The sequence below is a fragment of the Aquila chrysaetos genome, chromosome 5 (genome assembly GCF_900496995.4).
Source record: "Aquila chrysaetos chrysaetos chromosome 5, bAquChr1.4, whole genome shotgun sequence".
NCBI classification, from domain to species: domain Eukaryota; kingdom Metazoa; phylum Chordata; class Aves; order Accipitriformes; family Accipitridae; genus Aquila; species Aquila chrysaetos.
Window position 1 is genome coordinate 41,732,941 of NC_044008.1, and position 23,420 is coordinate 41,756,360.

At 40.4% G+C, this 23,420-nt stretch overlaps 1 protein-coding gene across 6 annotated transcripts in view; it reads left to right on the forward strand.

The window, feature by feature from the left end:
* Window positions 1-23,420, forward strand: part of DAPK2 (death associated protein kinase 2) — a 68,639-nt gene that overhangs the window by 14,527 nt on the left and 30,692 nt on the right. For 4 of the 6 annotated variants that reach the window (XM_041123389.1, XM_030014206.2, XM_030014199.2 and 1 more), the window contains exons 2-3: window positions 2,973-3,070; window positions 22,344-22,565. In XM_041123389.1, the coding sequence (XP_040979323.1) occupies window positions 2,973-3,070; window positions 22,344-22,565 (320 nt within the window). Of the gene's footprint in view, window positions 1-2,972; window positions 3,071-7,568; window positions 7,643-22,343; window positions 22,605-23,420 lie in introns of those variants that run through there. The other 2 variants (XM_030014205.2, XM_041123390.1) reach the window with 2 other exon arrangements.

The window sequence follows — 23,420 nt, forward strand, 5'->3', positions numbered from 1 at the left end:
AAAAACCAAAGCAGCCAGTCTTTTTTCTGAGGTGACTGCACAATGAAAACTGGGTGCGTTTTGACAAGTTGTTGGATTTTTACAATGTATTTGCTGCTTATGGTATATGCTTTTGTTAGAGAAAAATCTTAAATACGTGCATTTCAACTTGGCAGGAACCCTGCAATTATTCTTTGGTACTTTGTCCTGTTTTATAATAAGTCTGCTGATTTATCAAAATAGCTGGATCTTCTTGCAACGTTGAATTGAGCTTATTTCTAAAGGATCAAAATAGAGCTTTGCTTGTGAAATATGCTTCACACTGTACCACAGTCAGATGCCAAAGACTGCTATTTAAAAACATGCAGGAGCTGTATAGAAATACAGAACCTGGAAGTCCCCAGTGCATCTGAAGCAAGCAGAATCTGGGGTTCATAAGGAAATGTACGTTACATTGAGAAGTACAGATATGCTGCTGAAGCCTAGAGATGTGTGAGAATAACTATATGGCTCAATGTAGTTAGATTAAACTTGCACCCTCAGCAAGTTTGCTGATGACACCCAGCTGTGTGGTGCGGTCGACACGCCGGAGGGAAGGGATGCCATCCAGAGGGACCTTGACAGGCCTAAGAGGTGGGCCCGTGTGAACCTCATGAAGTTCAACAAGGCCAACTGCAAGGTCCTGCACATGGGTCGGGGCAACCCCAAGCGCAAATACAGGCTGGGCGACGAGTGGATTGAGAGCAGCCCAGAGGAGGGCTTGGGGGTGTTTGCTGAGGAGAAGCTCAACATGACCCAGCAATGTGTGCTTGCAGCCCAGAAAGCCAACCGTATCCTGGGCTACATCAAGAGAAGCGTGACCAGCAGGTCGAGGGAGGTGATTCTGCCCCACTGCTGCGCTCTCATGAGACCCCACCTGGAGTACTGTGTTCAGCTCTGGAGTCCTCAGCACAGGAAAGACATGGACCTGTTGGAGTGGGTCTACAAAGATGATCAGAGGGCTGGAGCACCTCTCCTGTGAAGAGAGGCTGAGAGAGGTGGGGTTGTTCAGCCTGGAGAAGAGAAGGCTCCGGGGAGACCTTACAGCAGCCTTCCAGTACCTAAAGGGGCCTACAGGAAAGCTGGAGAGGGATTTTTTACAAGGGCATGTAGTGATAGGATGAGGGGTAATGGCTATAAAGTGAAAGAGGATAGATTTAGATTAGATGTCAGGAAGAAGTTCTTCACTGTGAGGGTGGTGAGGCACGGGAACAAGTTGCCCAGAGAGGTTGTGGATGCCCCATCCCTGGAATTGTTCAAGGCCAGGCTCGATGGGGCTTTGAGCAGCCTGGTCTAGTGGAAGGTGTCCCTGCCCATGGCAGGGGGGTTGGAACTAGATGACCTTTAAAGGTCCCTTCCAACCCAAACCATTCTGTGATTCTATGATTTTATTGTGGTGCTAGAGGCCTTACAGCTATTTTACACGTTCTGATCTAAATACTGGATGTTGTTTGGGCCACTGGGGATAATGCTAGTGTTCATCTACACAGGAAACGCCAAACATGTTGTAAACTGGTTGGCTGGTTATTGTATTAAAATCCAGTCTGTTAACATAACTTATGTTGCTGTGTGGGTATATCCCAAGGTGTTGTGGTTTAACCCCAGCCAGCAACTAAGCACCACGCAGCCGCTCACTCACTGCCCCCCACCCAGTGGGATGGGGGAGAAAATCAGGAAAAGAAGTAAAACTCGTGGGTTGAGATAAGAACGGTTTAATAGAACAGAAAAGAAGAAACTAATAATGATAACGATAATACTAATAAAATGACAACAGCAATAATGAAAGGATTGGAATGTACAAATGATGCACAGTGCAATTGCTCACCACTCGCCGATCGACACCCAGTTAGTCCCCAAGCGGTGATTCCCCGCCCCCACTCCCCCCAGTTCCTATACTAGACGTGACATCACATGGTATGGAATATCCCTTTGGCCAGTTTGGGTCAGCTGTCCTGGCTGTGTCCTGTGCCAGCTTCTTGTGCTCCTCCAGCTTTCTCGCTGGCTGGGCATGAGAAGCTGAAAAATCCTTGACTTGAGACTAAACGCTACTTAGCAACAACTGAAAACATCAGTGTTATCAACATTCTTCTCATACTGAACTCAAAACACAGCACTGTACCAGCTACTAGAAAGACAATCAACTCTATCCCAGCTGAAACCAGGACACGAGGAATAAAGTGATCTCTGATCTTCTTCTCTTCCAGAAGCAGCGCAGCATAGTGCACTCCCAGGTGCTCATATGCACCAATGTGAGGCTTGTTTTTCCAGACCTCACAGAGCTTATCAACTTAAAAGATTGTGTTCAGGAAACAAATTTCACAGTTACGCAGAGTAACGCATGCAACAAATGCTGCCTGTGTTTTTCTCATTTGAAACATCTAGCGTGTGATGGAAGATGTTGCGCTGAAAACTCTGTAAATGGAATCACAGTGCCTTTTTGCAGCAGTAGTTCAGGTTTCTGTTTGCTGTCCTGCCTGTGTGCTTCAGAAACACTGCCTGACATGAGAAAAAGGAAGCTCTGCCTTGTGGTCTCCTTGGTTCATGGTCTGCCTGCTGACATTTAATGAAGAAGCCTGTAATGCTGAGTTTCATGCTAGCTCTCTATTGTAGCATGGATGCTTTATTGCCCATAAGTTTGTCAAATTATTCATTAGTTTCTTTACTTCGGTCACATTTATGTTTCAAGGTGTGTTCTGTGCTTCTGGTTAAGTATGTGTTCAGTTACTTCAGTGAGGGGCAAGAACCCTCTTCACTTATAGGCACTCACCTCTCTGCAGATTTGGACCCTCACTATTTGGCTGAGACTGCTAAATTAATTCTTTTGATTGATCAATGGTAACTTTGGCCATGAGTGAGCTGCAGTGGATCTAAAGTGACTATACCAGAAATGTGTTTTACTGATTCTTTGCCTGTTGGAAGATCGTAATGAATGTCATTCTTTCTTAATATTCTAGTTGCATCATCTTTGTGCATCAATGAGAAGTCCAATTATGGCTTTGTTCAAGCAACAGAAGGTGGAGGATGTTTACGAAATTGGGGAAGAGCTAGGAAGGTAAGTTCATGCTGATGACACCACACTATTCTAAAAGCTGACACGTGGGGATATTTGCCACATCTTAAAACAATGACTGCATGATAGCCTAAATCAATTGCAATATACAAGAGAAACACATCCTTTTATAAAAAGTGTACTTTGGATATTATTTTCTTTTTAGGTTAAGTGTGCTAACTGTTTTTCCTGTTTCGTTTCTTGCAACTAGGACAACAAAAGGTATGTTTACACTGTCTTTTGTAGGTAGGTGTCATCTGTGTCCGTGCGTTAGACTGACTTCACCTGTCCATTCTCTAAACCAGCTAGGAAACAGGAACCCATTGTGCTGTCGTCATAGATGCAGCACTGTAATTTGGCTTGTTGTTTTGAACAGTGCTGCAGAGCACTGTTGTTTTCAACTGGCTCCGAGCACTGACAGACATGTTCATATCTGCCTGCAAAACACTGTGTATGTATTCCTGAAAAGATTTACCTGTCAAAATTTCAGCTGGACTGGTTAATACCTGTATATAGCTTTTAATCTATACAGGTTTATCTGCAGGTATTAATTATAGGTGGAGTTAATGGGCTATTACCATGCTTAACCATAAGCACCTGTTTAAACACTGCTGGGTTTGTGAGCTGGATGACACAGGGCTCCCCCAGTCACTTAGCAACATACAGTGCTCTGGGTGAGGATAGCTGGTTTCCATTCAGTGTCCAACCCTCCAATTATTTTCTTTTTAGTATGCAAATAGCTAAATTAGGACTATACACATGTTGGCTTCTTTCCTAAGGTCTGGCAGTTGGTTTTGATAAATGACTGTGTATGTGCAATTACCCTTTTTCAAGGGCCAATAATTTAGTTACATTAAAACACTTCAGTTGAAGCTGTTTTCCTGCCAAATCTTATTTTTTGCAGTGCCAGCTATTTTATCTTTAGAGTTGTTGAGAAGATTTCTTTTAAGGGGAGATTTTTTCTGGGTTTGGATTTTTGTTGTTTTTTCATTTCCTTCCCTCTCACAAAGGCCTCAACTAGGATATTTTCTGTAACTACTTATTTTTGAGTATTGACTGGTTCTGAGAACATCAGCCTGAAAGTGAAAATCTGACAACAGTGAGCAGTAAAGAAATTCAGTGTGTGTATGCAGGGTGTAAAAGGTGTGCTTTTTTTAACCTAGGAGGCCCTAGTATGTGCTGTAACAGTCAAACTGCTAAAATGAGAAACTGGAAACCAAGTAGCATATTTTTACTTTGGTTCTTGAATTGTTTTTGGAAATCCAGTGACTTTTGAGATGATGAACCTCACTCTCCTCTTCAAGCTGATGGTTATTAGGCCTTTTGAATGGAGAAGTGTAGTTGAAACAACCTGGTGAAGGCTGGCCCTTGCTGTTTGAATCTGCCTGAAAGGCCTCAGGCTGGTAGAGGCTTGCATGGTCACAGCAGAACCTCCTCCTTTCCTGGCTGCATGTCATAGAAACATGGCTAGTCCCAGGGTTATGTCATGGAGCTGGTACTCGCTACATGTTGGGTGATGGGCTGGTTTAGAGGAGCCTACACTCAGACACGGGATGTGAAATTGTTGCCTTTTTTAATGGGCGTATTCTCTGCAAGAAAGACCTTTTCTAGATAAGCCAAAGGAAGGAGTAGGTGCGTACATGAGCAGGAGCTATCCTTACATGACGAAGGGGGTATTAAACTCCACTACAAAACCATGTTCTAGTTCCCAGGATTTTATGTGTAATACTTCTCGTAGATGAGATATCCAAGTCTACTTAGTACTGAGGTCTGTAGGCAAAAATGTTCCCTGAAAGACCTGAAGGAAATAGGCAAATTGTAACAAGCAGACCTCTGCTGCTTGTTATGATTTTTCAAGGAAAACCCTGTAATTGTAAATTGTGAGAAGAGGGCAGCAAGATTGGAATTAGCTCCCTTACTCTGAATGTGTTCAAGTTGTAAACGTTACACATGCCCATGAATATAACATCACATTGTCTTTGTCAGTGTATTTTCACTTTCAGATTTTGTGAGGAGCTCTGCAGACTTCTTGTTTCAGCTGTGTGTTTTACGTGGAGTGTCACTGGGTTATCATGCCTCTGTATCTCTGAGCAGTAACTACTGATTAGGGCCAGCAACAAATGATATCTTGCTTTGTTAGAAGAAAAATAACACAGTAGACAGGCTGTGGTGACTGAAATGCAAGAGTCTTTTCCAATGCTGACTGATGCCCTTAGAACCTGTAGATGCCTTTGTTAGTTCAATATGTTCGCAACAAGCTTTTAGTTGCTGACTGTTACAGGCAGGTGAAGGGATTAATTTATTATCATTCTGGCAACAGAAGTCACTTACAAAACAAAGGTTTTCAAACAATGTCTGTGAAGAGTCTGTCCTGTTCATGTCCTCCTAACTGAGTCTGTGATTTCTTGAGAACAAAAGTAGTCATTAATACAGGCCTAGTGCTTGTTCTACCTTGGATTCAGTCAGAAGTTAGGATACAGGATCTCACCGACAGCCAGCATCTGTTTTTCTGAAAGTCTTTGCACAGTACTTAGGGAAGGAGGCTTCTATTAAATACTGCAAATGCTCCTTAGCAAGGCTCAGATATATCTGGTCTGGTGATAAAATTAGACCCTTCCTGTCACTGTGCAGCACTGAAGGTAGCTGCAGCAAAGGCTCTTCAGATCCAGCTGTATAAAACCCTGCCAATGGCGCGTTTGTGGACTCCTCAACCAAATCATTCTCGGAATCACTGCTGAGCTAGAAGAAACTCAAACAATGCTGGAAATGCAGTTGTCTCCTGTGCCGAGGCAATGGTGTGAGAGAAAACTCTTTGCAGAAAGGGGGAGCAGGTTTTCCATAGCTGCAGCATGTGTGCTGTAACTAGCTGCCTAGCTCCAACATTCCCTCAATCTTTTAAATATTAATCTTAGGTTTACACCTCTGTTGCTCAACTTCTCCAAAGGGTACATACAGGGAACAACAAGTCAAGCATGTGGCATTAAAAAAGTTGCTGATGGGCTTGTTCATTCTAGCAGCTATACTTGGGAAGCTTATCATGGCCTATGCTGAATGAGTGCAATACTTTATTATCATATATGTATATTTAAAGTTACTTCCTGCAAGATAATATCAGTTGGTTTGTAAGTGTGAAGTCTGTGGGGACTGAGGTTCTCTAGCAATAGCTGAAAGGGAGCCTAAAAAGAGGAAGAGCCTCTAAAGTGAATTTAGCAAATGTCAACATTTTAAAATAAAAAAAGAACCCTTTTGAAATCTATAATACAGCTTATTGCTAGAATATTGAAATATTAATTTTTTTCTTTTTCAAAATTTATGACAAGAGAAGGAGAGAGTTTAGAAAACTTAACTGAAGATGAATATGTTATAGGGATATTTATTTTAAAAGTCCTCAGTTATACTAGTTAGTCTGGAAGTCTAGAAGAGCTAGAAAGCAATGTGGTATAAAGTAATCAGTGCCTGCAAAGGTATTAGAAGATTCTCTTCTCTTTCCCCTTCTCCCAAGGGCAGCAGATTGTGTGATTTGGGAGTACTTTATACAGTCCTCCCAGGCATTTAATGCTGTGACTCTTTGAAGGCATCAGACTTTCTGACAGGGTCGGTTTCTTTCTGTGTCTGAGCTGTTGATCAAAAATGGATACTTGAAAAATTATTTTCCATAGAATGCTTGCAAAATGTATCCCTCCTCAAATATGAGTTTATGTTGCTAAACGTAACTTTTATTCAAGTAGTGGCAAACGGCATACTTTACCATTGATGTTAATAAACTTTTTAAGAAACCTATTAACATTTTTGCCTGTTTTGAGAAGGATCCTGGTGTAAGCCATTTGCAGGAATGTTTGTAGCAGATCACTCTAATGGCATGCCAAAGCAATGGAAATGCTTCCTGGAAAATGTGAGGAAGTGGAGGCTAACTTGACTTCTTGGGAATATGCAGCAGGTCAAATAACTGCTGGTTCTTGTGGCAAGGGAGGTCACAGCAAGAGACAACCAAGAATGGAAACTTAAATCAAGACCAGTGCAGTCCGAGAGAAGGAAGAACTGGCCTACTGAGCTAGTGGTATAGTTCCCAGGAAAGTGGCAGCCATAAAGCTCGCTGGAGAGCCTTGTGATTTGGATGGGTAGTTCTGTCTAGCTGGACAAAAGGAGTTCTTGTACAAACCTGCAGGAGCCTCTTCCAGTTGTACTAGCAAACACTGACGGTGGTGGTAGGTGCACAGAGAGTGCTAGCATTTCAGTGACGTGCAATGTAATTTATAAAAGGTTGTACTGTAGAGTCATTAATCTATTACCTAAATGTGTTGCCAGCCAGGCTGTAGAGAGCTGTTGACATTTGTGCCTTCTGGGCAGTGTCACTGTTACATGTCAAGCCTGGGCAGAGGGTAGGAAGTGTCACGGAACTTGTCCGGAAGTGTTTCGTGACAGTGCTCATTGAGAAAGCGTGTTCCTGCACGGTGGTGCGAGAATCGCACTCCGGTGTCCTGAGACGGTGTCCTGCGTGCCGCAGGTCAGCTCTCTGCAGTGTACAAGGACTTAGATCATGCTCAACAGAGACAAACCTTGGAGTGATGTTTCTGGGTAAGGAAGTCTCCCCCTTTCCTTCTTTATTGTCCTTTTACTGTAGGGAAGGGGCTCTGCCTTCCTCTGCAATGTGTGCCAGCCTTACCACCTGCCATTCCAGTTTCTTGCCGGTTTCAGTGTCTGGGAACTATGCTCATCTCTAGCCTCAACTTTCTCCAGCTTTTGTCTGGTTTTGCTATGTTTTCTGCAGAGGTAGGCAATCTTGTATGGATACAAGATGCGTAGTCTGGTGAACTAGTCTTCATAGGAAATCAAAACTAAGTCTTCCAGAATGCATGAGAAACAGGAAAAGCATTTTGTTCACTTGCTAGTTTGAAATCCTCTCTGTTGGGAAAGACAGACAGTTTATTGCTGATACAGCATGGTGGCCTCTGAGGAAGGCAGCTGGGCATGTCTTTAAAATTGTAAGAGCTTTTCTTCTGACAAGAAAAACAGGCAGGGCTTGCTGAAATTGTGGAAAGTAGAGTACTGAGATGGCTGTTTTCTGTGGGGTCCTGTGCCTAATCCTAGAAACCCAAGTTAATGCCTTGTTCATGCAAAGGGTGAGCTAAATTTGAGTGGATCGGGCTTAGACCGTGGAAATCAATTTTATAGCAAGGCTGTGACATTTTTCTGCATGTTAGGATGGTTTGTATTTCACTTTGAGGAATTTTCTGCTGTATGTGCTTAAATATCACTACCTAGTTGTTTCCTCATGTTTCTTGGGCTTTTTTTAGCGGCAGCGTCATGATTAAAGGCAAGCTAGATCTTTCATCTATGGCCTATCATGCCTCCTGTTGTCCCCCCTCTCCAGCTACAAGTTCCTGCCTCCTCCCTGCCTTGTGTGTGGGGGATCGGCTCCACTCACCGAGACAGGTGAAACCTTTTTCTCTGGGTGAAGCTTCAAAGGACAGCAAATGCAACGTTTTACCCGTGGTAATGGGACTTTGGGGCTTGGCACATAATCCCTGTTCTGACAGTGTAACTAGTAAATATTTATTTACGTAATGACAACAAAAGGCAGAGATAACTGAGGGATTCTTTGTAGGGGAGGAACTTGGAAATCTATGATAAAAAGTCATGTCATCCAGCTAAGTGGACTCCTTGGTAAACAGAGGGGTGTGACTGCAGCTGGGAAATTTACCCTTAACACACATCGCACTGTATCTTCGTACCAGGAATGTTTTTTCTATCTATAGAAATTGTTCAGTATTGGGCTTTCTCAGACATGAACCTTAACTCTGTTCTTAGATTAATTTATAATTTGAATTAGTTCTTTACATTTGGAAGAATAACACACACAAAGCAAGTCTTTGCTTTTGATGCAAAATGTACGTTTAGTTACTGAGCACTAACCAGCACCTCTGCTACTGTTTCTTGTTACAAAAATCTTTTATGTCATGTGTTCGATGTATATTGAATTTTTTGTTGAAACAGTTTTGGCATCCAGTACTTGGTCACCATCACTATGATTGTAATCGGCTGTCTGATGCAATCATTACTTTTGGATTTTTTTATTCCTTCTAGCAAAATGAGTGATATTAGCTTTTTGCTTTTTAAACAAATTTCCCTGCTAGTTTTCAGTGTTCTTTCAACTGTGTCCAAAATCTTCAATTTGTTACAGGAAGTGCAGAGAAAATATGGGGGAGTTTTTGTTGTTTGTTTTTGGGTTTTTGTGGGTCCCCCCCCCCCCCCCCCCCCCCCCCCCCCAATAACAAAGCTGCTCTACCTACAGTAACTGAGAATTGGTCTTGGTTATTTAGAACTGGCCTTAGTCTTACTTAGTAACAAAGTTGTGCATTTTTTTTTGAGTGAATTCCTTATTACCAGCATCCACCTCAATGATGGAAATGATCTCAGTGTAACTCCTCAGTCCATATCTGGCTTTGAAAGTATAATTAGAGCTGAGTGACCCCAGTAGGCAGTGCTCAGAAAGCTCAAATTCAGTAATGTCTTTAACCCCTGAATATTAAGCCTAATCCCAGTCTTTGCTTTGCCATTTCTGTAAAAATAAAACTATTTTTTCCACTTTGCATTGCAGTAGAAAGCAGATGGAAATTTGAACAGCTGAGAAAAATAGACTCTGTATGGTATTCATTCCATGCTTTTGAAATGAAATATGTTACTTATGAGTAAAAATACACATAAAATAAACATAGTGCAGCTCACCACTGGACTAACAACAATAAAGCATTGGACAAATTACTAGCATCTTGTGCAGAATAGGGCTTGCAGATACTTGTCTGATGGTCAAGCTTAATTTAGCTCAGGTGACATCTATTAATAATTGTTAAAACTCTACATTGGTGGTTTTGAACTGGAGAGAAAATCTGCTGTAATATCTGAGTGTGACGCGCAGTGATGCTTTGGTGAGGAGGGACATATAAAATCACACAAATAGCTAGACTTGTTCTATCTAGTGCCAGCATGTTTGGGTTGGAGTAACTGGCCTGTTTTGGGCAGCCCATATTGCAGATTCATTTACACCACAAGTGGGTGACTGTATCCTAAAGCCAGGGCTTCTAATCTTTACTTACTACAGAATATACAGCTTCTGTGAGAGGGTAGTTAACCGCAATATCTGAGTTTTGTGGCCCTATAATCCTCACAGAGAGAGAATTTCCATTGTTCTGTCTGTTGCATATGTAGGAAGAGCGGCGGGAACAAATAATGTAGCTTCTGTGCTGTCCTGCTTCTGGAGGAGATTGTTTACTTCAATATAGTAAGGATTAAATAAGATGAGGAGATAACTTCCACCTCTTATTTGGCAGACCAGAAGACTCCGCAAAGAACAGTGGAAGGGGAGTATCAGCAACCCTTTGTGGTTTTGGCCTTACAGATATTTTGCTAAAATCTTGATTAAAATGCCAGCATGATTTCCATCTTTCATACATTAGGAGGGAGAAAAATCATTTAACCATAATACTGCTATCCTCTTAAAATTTATCTGCTCCCAGGTATATTTTATACAGTCCATACCTAGCTGGATTTGGACCTTTTAACACAAAGGTACAGTGTGCTAACTTTCTGCATGCATATTATATATGTGCTGGTGGTGCTCCACATAGCAGAAGGAACAGCTTATCAAATCAGCTATTCCTGCTGAGCATGAGTCAGCTTTGACCTTCCCTGGGTCTCTGGACTCTGTTCATTACCACTCCGAGAGCTGATATTCAATCTAAAAGCTAAGTGTGATAAGTGGGGAAAATTTTTTATCATGTGCATTTTATTCCTGAGCTTCAGATTACGTAAAATGCTTGCCAGGCTATCAAGAATTTGTCAGTGCTGTATCACTGCAGACTCTGCTACTCCAACCTCGGGAGCTGATAAGGGCCACGTTGCTTGTCACAGTGTGATTGGCAAGTTTCCAAAAACATTTAACAGCTTCAGGAGATGCTGGTGATGATGCAGTAGGTGGCACGGTTTCTTGTGACTCAGGGCTAATGACCCAAAATGGTGTTTAAGGCATTAATTGGCTGTAATGCAGATACCATGTTACTTTATTGATAGCCTGTAATAATTCATAGCGTTGTTCAGAAACATTAGATTTAATAATCTTGCTTTGAATTTCAAATGGTTTATTTGCTCTCTACTTATTCCAGTAAACTAGATCCTTCTGTTTGAATCCATATTCCTCTATTGTTCTGACTCTCCTCTGGCAGTGGACACAGAGATCGTCGTCTTTGGGCCAGGATATGTTGGTTATCTTTGCATGAGCTGTAAAGAGATGTGGTTGAAAGGTGCCAGACAATGACAGTATCAGAGACAGCATATGTCCAAAGGTGCTCAGCACCTCCATGTTGTGAATATTGAAACTTGCCCTGTAAAGTCACTGTATTCTAGAGTGCTATACAATCAGTTAGTAAAAACATGAGTTGTGGTTGTGAGTGAAAATGCCAGTGTGTTTAGAAGTGGTAGCTGATTTCTTTTTCTCTATCTATATAAAATAGTGCCTCTCGTTAGGTTTAAAAATTAGCATATTATTAGAGTAGTGGTATTGTGATACTTTTCTCTATACCGTTAACTGGTTTGGTTAGAAGTCACCCTGACGCTGCACGGGCACTTAGTGAGCCTGAAATGAAGCCATGTTAGTTGTTCCTCACATGATAAAAATTTTCTTCCAGCCTATATCACAGGACTGTGGTAAGTTAGTGATATTTCTATGATAATCTTGTGAAAGGTTCAAAAGAGAGCCGTAGTATATTGTGAATTGGATTTACTTCTGTACCTTTCACACACATAAAAAATTTATCTACTTTTTAGTAGCCAAGTAAAATTCCTGTTAAATGCTCTATTAAGAAAAGTTTTAGATCATTGTCATAATCTGGCATCTGCCGCAGTTTAGGTTCTGTGTAGCTAGTTGCTTTAGGAGAGGTAGCCATTTCATTTGCATTTTGTTTGGAAAAAAAACCCCACCAAACAAACCAAAACTCACTTTTTTTTTTCAGCTTAAACAGGAAGTACAGTGACATTTGTGATAATTTTATTTTTAAAGCTCTTTATGAAGTTACAAGAGGTGTCAGCAGAGTATTTAACAGATTAAGGGTTTGGGGCTTTTTAGTTTCATTCCATGAAGTCTTATGGAAGCAGCAAGGTACTTTCCCTTCAGTGACCTTGCCGTGCTAGGATTTCTGTTTTGTTGTTTCAGCTATCATACTCTGGTTTCTTTGTAAATACTTTGCTGTTGGACATACTATTTATTCACTGCTTAGATTAAATTTCTGCTGTTTAGTCCTGGTTTAGTCTCAAAAAAAAAAAAGAGTCTATAAAAAATAAAGTATACTACAAATTATTGCTATAGTCCGTTTACAGAAGGGTTGCAGTTCTTTATGGCTGTAACCACAGACTTCCTACAAATAACTTCCAGGAAAGTGCTTTTATGCATATATTTTGTGAACCTTGCATGGCCTTTGGTTTGAGCTGTGTTTCATAAATGAGCTGAGAGCATACAAATAGATTGTAGAAGAAGTTACCAACAGAATCCTGTCTTGGCTGCTGGGAAGAGCATGCCAATGCAATTACAACTAGCAGAAATCATCTCTGAAGTGTAAGGAAAGAGGGAGGAGAGTATTTAGCTTGATAAAATTATGTGCAGTAGAGCAATTGCTCTAATCACTTAAATTTGAGAGGAAAACTTTTTCAGGCTTGAGATTTTTTAAGAAAGGCATTCAGCAAGAATTCCCGAGGGCTTTGCTTTGAAAGTTAACAAAAACGCAACCATGAAAGGATAAAATTATTAGTGTAGTTTTTCCAAGGAAAAGAAATAGGAGTGAAAAAGATGGAAAAGTAATAAGATACAGACTTTCTAAGCTTGAGATCGCAAGTTAAAACCGATCTGAATTTAAGAGTGGCAAAAAGGCACGATGAACAAAACTGTTGACAAAAACAATTGTTGTAACTGAGAATAAAAGACCCTTCTTTGCTGAAACTAAATAAACCATCTTCTTGAATCTAGAGAAGTCCTGCATTCAGGTTAGCTAGACACTATTATCTGTGATTATGTTTATGTATATTAACTTAAGAATGTACACATGATGATTTCATAATATATTTTTAGGATTTCTACTCGCTCTAACTGTAGATTGTGCAAAATCAAAGCAAAGGCTGCTGTAAGCTCACTCACTGCAGAAAGGACAATGTGATGCTAACAGGCGGTGAAGCTGACTTGGCTTATGACAGACTGTGAAGTAACTGATTGCTGTTGGTTACATTTATTACGTAAATAAAATTGCTTTAAGGGTTAAAGATATCATATTGATTCAGAGGTCAGAGACTATATGACACTTGATAGGGTGTAATTTTTTTTTTCTTGCTGTCAAGTGACCAAACATAATTTATCATCCAATTAGAGAAGAGAACCAACGACTGGCAAACTTTGCAAAGTCTAGTAAACTTAAAATTAGATCTCTAAGCTGTGTTTTGGCTTCCTAAGCACAGGCAACCACATATGTGAATTACGTTGTTTGTCTTTGTTTGGGATAGGTTTTTTAATAGCAAATAAACCCTTTTAGGCTTGCATTCCCACAACTGAATGTCTTAAATGTGAGGGAAAAAAGGACAAATATAAAATTCATGTTTTTATTCAAACTGTGTGCACCTTCTTATATTGTGAAAGCTCATTTTTTCAGTTTTCCTATCAAGTCCTTCCTATAGTAAGCTGTTGTTTTTTTATGATAACGGTGCCTTGTGTATGATGTTGTGTCCCAAATCTTGCTTTTAGATACATAGAGCATGTTTAGGGTAGTGGGGAAGGATGCTGTGAGACTGAAACATTTACCCTACTCTTCTATAGAAAATGTTCTTAAATCAGAATTGTGTGTTCATAATTTGATGTAAACATGAGTCAGAATCATCTAGTTCTATCGCGTGAATACGACTGCTGTTTTCAAGGTACTGCTGTAAGGTAGACGGATGAAGTGACAGTGACATGCCTGAGGCAGCCCCACTTTCTGACCGAGCTGAGCTCAGCACCTAGGTGTTCCTGTTTTTCTCAGTACATGGAGTGGAAGCAGTTTAAACAGGATCACTGAAAAATGTCAAAGTGTGTCTTTTACCTTCCCAGTGTCTAATATAATTCTGAATTGCAACCTGGCTTTAGTTTTGTTGTCTTCCTACATTGTATAGCTTTGAGACTTCTGGTGTGAGAAATTTCCTTCGAGACCCTTGCATTGTCCGGAATGTAATTATACTGTTAAAACCAGCTGGCTGGCATACCAACCATAGTTTCTTTAACTCAGCTTCAGTCTTGAGAGAAGTGCACATCTGAGCAAGAACTGAAGTAGGCTAGGAAGAGTTCAGTGTAACCTTGTTAAAACATAGTAAACAACAACAAAACACGCGAGGGAGGAGAAGATCAAGGGGAATGGAAGGTTATCTCCATTTCCCTTAAAAACATTTGCTTGTGTCCTCTCTAGTTTAATGAACTTTTCCATCTGGTGCAGCGATACCAAATGTGTCGATGTCGGTATTACCAAGTTCATACTGCTGTAGCTTGGTGTACTTTAGATTGCTATTTTCTGTTCTTCTCAAATGGAAGGAGGAGACTTTCACCTTTTTTGGGATTTCACCCCCCTGCACCTGCTGTAGGTCAAAACCAACATCAAAAAAGAATAATAGATATTCATGGCACCATTCAAGTAAAAAAACTGTGTGGAAAAAGTATTGCCGTGTTTTGCCCTGTGCAATAGGCCATGATTGTACTCTTCCAGCAGCCTGGCCATATACTGCTGACGTTGCTGAGCCAAGCGGCTTCTCATTGCAAACTCCAGCCTCGAGCAGACACCTCCCAAATTGGAAACAAAAGGAATCCCAACTAGATGCTCAGATCCCCACGTGAGGTTGCAGGTGCTCTGTGAAAAGAAGGGTTAAACTATTTTGCCTTCGCAGTAGCCTGTGTGTGCATCTAGGCAGTTAAAAGACTGGTTGAGATGCTGTTAGGTTTTATTTTAGTTTCTTTTCTGGTCATGTATTCTTGTGCAGGAACACCTAATGAATAAAAATATGAATAATTATAATTGCAATTCTAATGATTTCTACAGACATGGAATTAATTTGTAGGTCCAGCTGTATGCTTACCCCTTATAATTTTATTTCATTTTTCCGGTAGCATTACTCGCATTTTACAAACTTTGGGAAATTAAGTACAGAAAGACTAAGGTGTTATTTTCCATCAAGTATGTAGGAACCTTATTACCATTAAAGTCGGTGGGAGGTTGCAGTCTGTCTAAAATCCCTTGTAAATCCGTTCCAAAGTAAATTGTCCCGCCTCATCTAGGGAATTGAGTGTTGCCTTTTGACTGGCAGAATGCCAGAACACTGTCCTTTTCCAGGTTCACTTACTTTTCAAACAACTCCTTGAAAACATATTTCAGTGTAAAGCGTGTCTGTCAACATGTTCTAACGTATCATCTATTTTATGGGAATTTCAAGTTTTAACAACTACCAAAAAATAATAAGAATAAAAATCCTCCTTTTTAGAATTCTTTAATGAATGAAATTAAGATGAATATGGACAGAACATAAAGAAATAGATTGAATATGCAGAAAGGGAACATATGTTTGGTATTTGGGAAAGAAATGGTTTGCTCTTCTCAAATGACAGACAGAATCGGCTTCCTGACTTCTCCCTCTTCTGGCCTCAGAGAGCCTGACTGGAGTCAGGTAACCTGTACTGTCATCTCAGTGTTTTGTTTTACATATTTTCAGCATTTCATGACAGCTACTCAGTGATGTGGTGTTTCTGGAGTATCAGAGGAAGATTCGTATAAACCCATACCTCTACAAACAGTTGCTTAAAGGCTCTCTTTATTCTAATGCTCCGTAGCAATACCACTGTTACGCACTGAGGCATTCCAAACTGGCAGGCTGCACTTCTGTAATTTTCTCAAGTCAAGTTCTGCCCCAGAGCATTACCCTCCAGAACCAGTATTAAAAATAAACTTTGAAAAAAGAGCAAGAAGTTATCCTGTTATTCTGGATTGTCCAGTTTCTCTCTTCCCCACATCTTTTCCACATCCTCTCCTGAACTGCTGAACTTGTGCTTCCCTAAAGCATGCTTCTGAAAATAGACTCCAAAACCAGCCAGTAATATTGTTTCTGTGTTCTTATTCAGCGACAAATCTCCTAGATGATAGTAGCAATGTGAATAATAGGTTGTCTTTGTTGCTAGGATAAATTCCCTTATTAATGATGGATGGAATTGATGTTGTACCTAATTATATTATAACTGACAGGTTGCAGCTGCTATTGTTTATACTCTTGAGCTGCTACCACAATTGAGGACAGACTATGTTGAATCTGACAAGGCTTTTGTACAGCTGTCCAAAATATTTCTGAAAGGGAACAAACTTCATTTCTTTAAAAAACTAAAAAAATCAGGAAGTGTCAGCCTCTGAGCTTATCTTGTGTGTGTTGTAAATACTGCTGTTTATGATCCAAGTCACCTGCACTTCAGTGATATACTAAAACCCATGAATTTTGGCTAAGTCATTTGGCTGAAATTTGGATATCTGAGCTGTGAAATTTAGTTTCAGGTCTAAAATCAGCCACGGACTCTGCATGTGAAATTAAGTAAATGGCTTAATTTCTCAGTGCCGTCAACTCAGGTGTCAGACACACACACTTTCCTTTCTTCTACTTTTTTCCTAGCCTAGATTGAAAGTTTTGGGAAGCTGATGCTGTTTGATGTGCTGAATGCAAATGCATTAGAAGGTGCAGAAATGCTGTTGTCTTGGTCCTTGACTTTAGAAGCTCTGTAGTTAACAAGAAATCCAAAGTGTGACCGTGATTGTAAAATATCAGTGAGACATTCTCTTTTTTTCGTAGCTGTATGGACCTCTACATGAACTATTCATTGTGTCTGGTAGAAAAGTAGAGCAATATGCTACCTCCTAAACACTCGTTCGAAGACTTTTCTCCCTGCCTGTCCCTTCTCCAGCCTTTAGCTCTTCTCTTAGTGTGCTTCAGTGTATCAGTACTTGGCAAAGCATTGGGCTACTTGTGTGGAGAGATCCACCAGCTGCTGCTTTATGGCAGTCTTTAAGGTGGTTGGAAAATACTTAAGCATTACCCTGTGATGCTTTAATAAAGATCCTGGGAATTCAGGAACAAGCATGGGCAAAGCAAATGTGCTCTGCACCAAGTAGGGAAACGGGTAAGCGTGGGTTATGGACAGTATCGTGGGTAATTCCATTGTAACTGTCTTAAATGTCCTAGGCTAAGAAATTGTCCATTTGTATTTTTCCCTGTGGCTTGCAACCTCTTCTACGCACAAACTCTCAGTCAAGACTGTCTGCAAAAGCCTGCTTTTAAGGGATTAAGGAAATAGCATACAGACTGGGACAAGAGCAGGTAGAGTGTGCGTTCGTGGGTACACATGCAGCGGGGAAATAGTAGATTACAAGGGAATGGGTATTGTCATGAACAATTGTCCCAGACTATAAGTATGTAAAAGGAGAAGACAGCAATTCCTATGCTGGTGTCATTATTATTTTTGTAAGCTTTTAAGTAAACAGAAGTGTACAAAATCCACATATCACTGGACTTTTTAAACACAAAAGTGACTCTGTTCATTCCCATAATCCGCACTCATAAAATAATATATTCTCTCTGAACTTTGCTGGCAAAATTTATGTCCCCAGAGAGAATTCAAGGAAGGAAACACAGAAGCATTAGTACCATGTCTCTTTAGAAAGTCTGAACCAAACAAGGTGCATGTCTTGTAAAAAATGAACAAACAAAAAAACCATGAAACCCACAATGTTTTACAGTAACAGCTCAGCACTACAAAATGAACTCTTTTAGCAGAATGTTTAAGGCAAGTTTGGGGATTTGGTAGCAGCAATTTCATTCTCTTAGCTTCTTTAGGGTTTGCATGTAATGATAAAATCAGAAGGCAGAAAGAAATATGAATGAATGAATGGATTTGACAATGCCTGCAGTCTCAGTTCCATTTATGATTGATTATTCCTAAAGGGAAAACTACACTTGTCCCATCCATTCCTACCTCTCTCCTGAGAAGTGTTTAGGATACATATGAAAATGAAAAACAAAAAGTTGTTCTTCAGGCTGTCTGGTGTTGTTTGAACCCTTTGAAATGAGGGGCTGCCTCTGACATGGAGTGTTAGCATTTGACAGCGTGCGAGTACCAAGTGACAGCTTTAATTTTTTATTTCTTTGCCTTTGTAGGTTTAAAACAGACTCCAACCAGCTGTCTGTGTTAATGAAGCACTGAGTGCATTATATAATTATAAGGTTCCGAATATAATTGCTGTGTATGCTGCATAATTTAAGTTCCAACTGTACTTGCATCTCTCATTTACCAAGCCAGTGAAGGGTATAATAATATTGAAAACAATAACAGCTTAGTGCTTCTACAGTGTAGTCATCAGGGGGGTTGCACTTAATGAGTTTGTGATTCTTAAAGAGATCCTGGCTGATAAAATCACAGTAGCTAAAGGTTAAGGTTATCTGTAAGATGAGTCTTTTCCTTGGAAGTCTGGATATAATGCCCTGACTAAGGAAATATCTGATACTAAACATGTATTCTGGAACTGGGAGACCCGCCAATTTTTGCAGAGTGAGATTTCAGACATACAGTGCATTGTGGCAGGGGAGAACAGGGCTGCTCCTGGGTATTAAAAGGAGTTCACTGTCTTGTTTTGTCTGTTTGTAAAGTAGTTGGACATCAGCAGAGACTTGTGAATGTGATGAGACAAATGGACTTGGGTAAGATAGTTCTTTTGGTGGTAGGATCTTTCATACCTGTTAGGCTGTACACGTGCCAGGCAAGGGTAACTGTTTGACCGCACTCTTCTCAGAGGCTTCCCTGCCTTATTTATTAGTTGACTGTGGTTTCCTGGCCATATAGCTTCCTAGAACTTTAAAATTATTTCTGCTCCTTGGTGGAAATGCTGTGAAATATTTTTGATGATTTTTGCAAAAGTATGATTCTATCAAATATTCATTGATAAAACCTGAGCCTTTTCTGACTAAGGAATGCTTGGTAGTATATGGGAGTACACATGGTAGACTTAAAGTTTCCCTGGTTTTCATTCCAATTACTATGAAAAGGGCAGAGCATGGATTTGAGCTGGTGTTCCTTGCCTCTAAATCACTGAGATTCTGCAGATATTGGCCAACTGCTTCTTCTTGCTTACCCCGGCTTTTGATACCAAGCTTGCCAGTTTTTCATATCACTGTTATCACAGGAGGCATTGTACACTTAAACAAAGCAGACTGAAGTGCATGACCTTATCCATAGGCTCAATTCTCCAGCCGTCTGGTGCGCTTCACCACCATGGTAGTGTTTGTAACAGTACATATATGACCTATTTGCAAGGTGGATTCCGTGGTCTTTTTTTTTTTTTTCTTTCCCTCTGCCAAAACAAAGTGTTGATAAATCCCTCCTGTAATCTAGCAATGGAAAAATAAATAACAAGAAGTAACCCTCAGTTTACAGTTTCTGGCAGAGGAGGTTTAGGTAATAGACTGTTCTTGCTACTTAAAATTGCAGATGTACTCAGGTAGGCTATGAGGTCCTCTAACTAGTGTCCAAACAACAGTAGTCAACTTTTCCTTCCATTCATACTCGTGTAGATTTTATTGCAGAGATACTGCTCCAAGACTTGCAGCAGCAGCCTGCCATTAGACTTACCGAACACAATCTCCAAATGCTGCTACTAAAGTGATTTTCCTTGACAGTTGTTCTTGCCACTACAGCGCTTCCCCACTAGCTCCATGTTTTCCACCAGCTCAAATTCAGTGTCCCATTTTGTTATGTACTTTACACATCATTATGTCCAGGTCTGCACTAATAGTTGTGGAAAGGTTAAAGTAATAAATTCTGAAGTACCATTAGGTACAAGAAGGTTCATCAGAACATACAAATTTGTTTAAAAATGAGTGTAGTTTATTTTAATATATTGTATGAAAGTTATTGAAATCACCGAATCAGTAAAAATACTGGGCTTCCTATTGGGCAATGAGAGCGAGCAGTGAGTGAATGAAACTCATCATCCTGAATGGAATGGACTGACCTCATTTATGTTTGGACTGACTTAAGTTTATGTCAGGACCAAATGTTCTTACTCCTCATTCTTACTTGAGCTGGAGGTGCTTGAGCTAGGAGAGCAGTGAGTCTGCATCAATTTTGTTTGAAAGAATTAACATCAGTGCTTTTTGTGCTTTAACCTAGGTTTTCTTTTTTTTAAAACCTGTCAGTTTTTGAGTTTCAGTTCTTTAAGATTTAAGGAAAACTTGAGAATTGGTGAGAGTTTGTGTCCCAACAAGGCACCTTTGCATGAATTCTGTGAAAAATCTTTATCCGAACTTGATTTTAGTGCAGACTAGTTGAAGTTTAGAATTTGTGATGAAACCTCAAGCCGTACGAGTTTCACTAACTTCAGACTAACAAGTATTTAGATATCTTCATTGATCAACCTAAAGAGTTAATATATATTTAAATTTATATTATATGGCCACTACTCTTGCTTAACTTGAGTATTACATATTTAAATCAAACCTAAAAAGCTACTGGTGCTTAAATCTGCTGGATGATACGTCATGAAAAGAAATGTGTTTCTGTTTAAGTGTGATTTTTCTTTTTTTTTTTTTTTTTTTTTTTGTCTGCCTTTTGGAGTCCCTTTGGATAAGAGCCTATTACATTGCATGGCACAGCACTGTTTGTTCTTAGTATTTCAGTTACAGTAGCAGGAAACTGAGACACATTTGTGCTAAGTACTGTACAAATATCCTTAGGCATACTGTGTGGAAGAAAATAAGTCTCTTTGCTGTTTTGCTGATGGTGCAAAAGTGAATTGCTAAAGGGTATACAATACATTTATGGCAGAATTCAGATCGCTCAAATCCCTCCAGTACTTTAGCTACAGACTGTCCTTTTCTCTTAATTTTTTTAAGGTAGAAGTAGCTCTCTTAACATGTCCTGTGTAGACTAAGTGCAAACACACAGTAATAGCTTATGATTTAATTTACTTGTTTGTATGTCTGTGATGATTTTAGTGTGATTAAGCATTTCTAAGATACAACATGGTTATCATTGTCCCTTCTAAATGGGATGAGCAAAAGGATCTGCTGAATAATGACTGCTTCATTCCACATTCTTTCCTTATGTAGAATTTGTATTACTCAAATCCTGCTTGAGCTGCAGACCACCTTTCTTTCTTAATTTTGATAAGACATCTCTCAGCTTGATTACAGTTATTTTTTCAGAAGACAATTGAGAAGGAGGGAACATCAACTCTGTGGAAATGTTGCCTTCTCTAAGTCCAAAGTGCTTCTCAAGAGCATGATGAAGAAAGAAAAGCTCACACAAAGAACAAAGCAGGGTCCCTTACTTTCCTATTGAAGAATCAGTAACAACTCTCATCTTGAAAGGTTCCCACCACTGACATGAGGCTGGAGCCTGCAGGGTTACTATTATTTGAGTTAATCACCTGACCTCCAAGTGTTCCCCTCTTACGAGATAAGGGGGAAATATTACAGTTGGACTGGAATATCTTACTTTAGGAGCCCCAGTGAGGAAAATTTTATTGGCAAATGGCAGCTACATGCCTTTTAAACTTTAATGCAGCCACTTTACTGTTTGGTACAGCGGGAAATTCTTTATTCCTGAATTGCAGTGAGAAAGCTCTTACTTGTTCTAGCTAAATTTACAACTAAATTATCAAGTGAATTGCAGAAATACGAATAAACCATTCTCTTATTTGAAAATTGGTTACTGGAGGCCAGTTCTACATTTCCAAAGGATTATCAATCCTTTGAGTTCTTTCCAAGAGATTATTCTTAACGGAAATACTATAATGCATGCATGTCCTTTCAGAACATCCAGTGGTGTGTTGAGGACTTGAATGCCTTAAGCATTATCCAGTGAAGGAGTGGTAATTTGCACCTTTTGAGACAGATCTTATTCGTTTAAACATGAACTGTTTTTTAGAGATTGTAACATTTGTCCTCCTGTCTTGTCACACACTGCTTGGTTTTGCTAAATTTCAGACACAGCAGGAGGCTACCTTGTTATGCTCTAGTGACTTTAACTGCAGAATTCTGAGGGTCCTCACTATTGTGCCAAGAGCAAGCTTGTATGGTCAGCAGTGTTGCTCAGGGGTTGCAGAATCAAGCTTTGTATATGAATGGCTTATTTGGGAGGCTGTGATTATATGAAAGCTTTAAGAGAATTTTTGTTATTTTCTTGTCCTTGCAGTGGCCAGTTTGCTATAGTGAAGAAATGTCGAGACAAAAGCACTGGTATGGAGTATGCTGCTAAGTTCATTAAAAAACGTCAGAGTCGGGCCAGCCGTCGTGGAGTGAGACGTGAGGAAATTGAACGGGAGGTTACAATTCTGCAGCAGATTCTGCATGCCAACATCATCAAGCTGCATGACATCTATGAGAACAAGACAGATGTGGTCCTCATCCTTGAGCTGTGAGTAAAGGGACTTCCTATCCTCCAGGGCAGGATGAGGTAAATAGGAACCGGAAAGGGCTGCAGAGGCTGCCAGAACATAGAGGCACTGTTAAAATGGGGCTGTTGTGTTCTCATGCCTCACAGACCTTGGCAAGAGAATTGAAGGAGGTTGCTGGTAAACAGGCCCCCCAGTTCATCCATGTGCCCTGAGGATACAGGTGCACCTTAACATCAGCTGGGGCCATTGTTACTGAGCCAGGGAGTGTTGTCAACTTGAGAACAGTTTACTATCAGAGGGATTACCTCATGTGTGCCTGGTGGTGCCCTGATGTGAACCTTGGAGGAAGCACAAATGGCCACTGAATGCTCATTTCATTTTTTTCTGCTTTCGTCTCTCCCAATGCATGCGAAGCCACCAATTCCTTTGCAAAATTTGCAGCCATTCTCACTACTCCCATATTCTCCTCATTTAGAGGAGGCTAGGGAAAAGAGGGGATGAGGGTGAGAGAAGAGGGTTTTTTTTAATCCCTAGGCTTTCACTATCGAGGATGAATAGCAACAGGCTGGGAGTGAAAAAGAGCTGCTCACTCTTCTCTTGTTCTACCATGTGATGGAGGAACCCATTTAGGTCCTGCTGACAAGTGAACCTCCCACCCAGGGGATCTGTGGACTGCTGTAGCTTCACCCCTGCACTGTGACCCATTGGACAGCCAGGCTGCTGGTTTAGGATGACTGTCCTAAACCATATGTTGGCTATGTAATGCAAACTGGTTTGAACTGTTTAAGAAGAGATTTAAAACCAGCTAGCAGCAGGTTCTCTGTCTGGGCTGAGCGGATGGCGGCTGGTTCTGCAGAACCTCTGCGTGTCCCTGC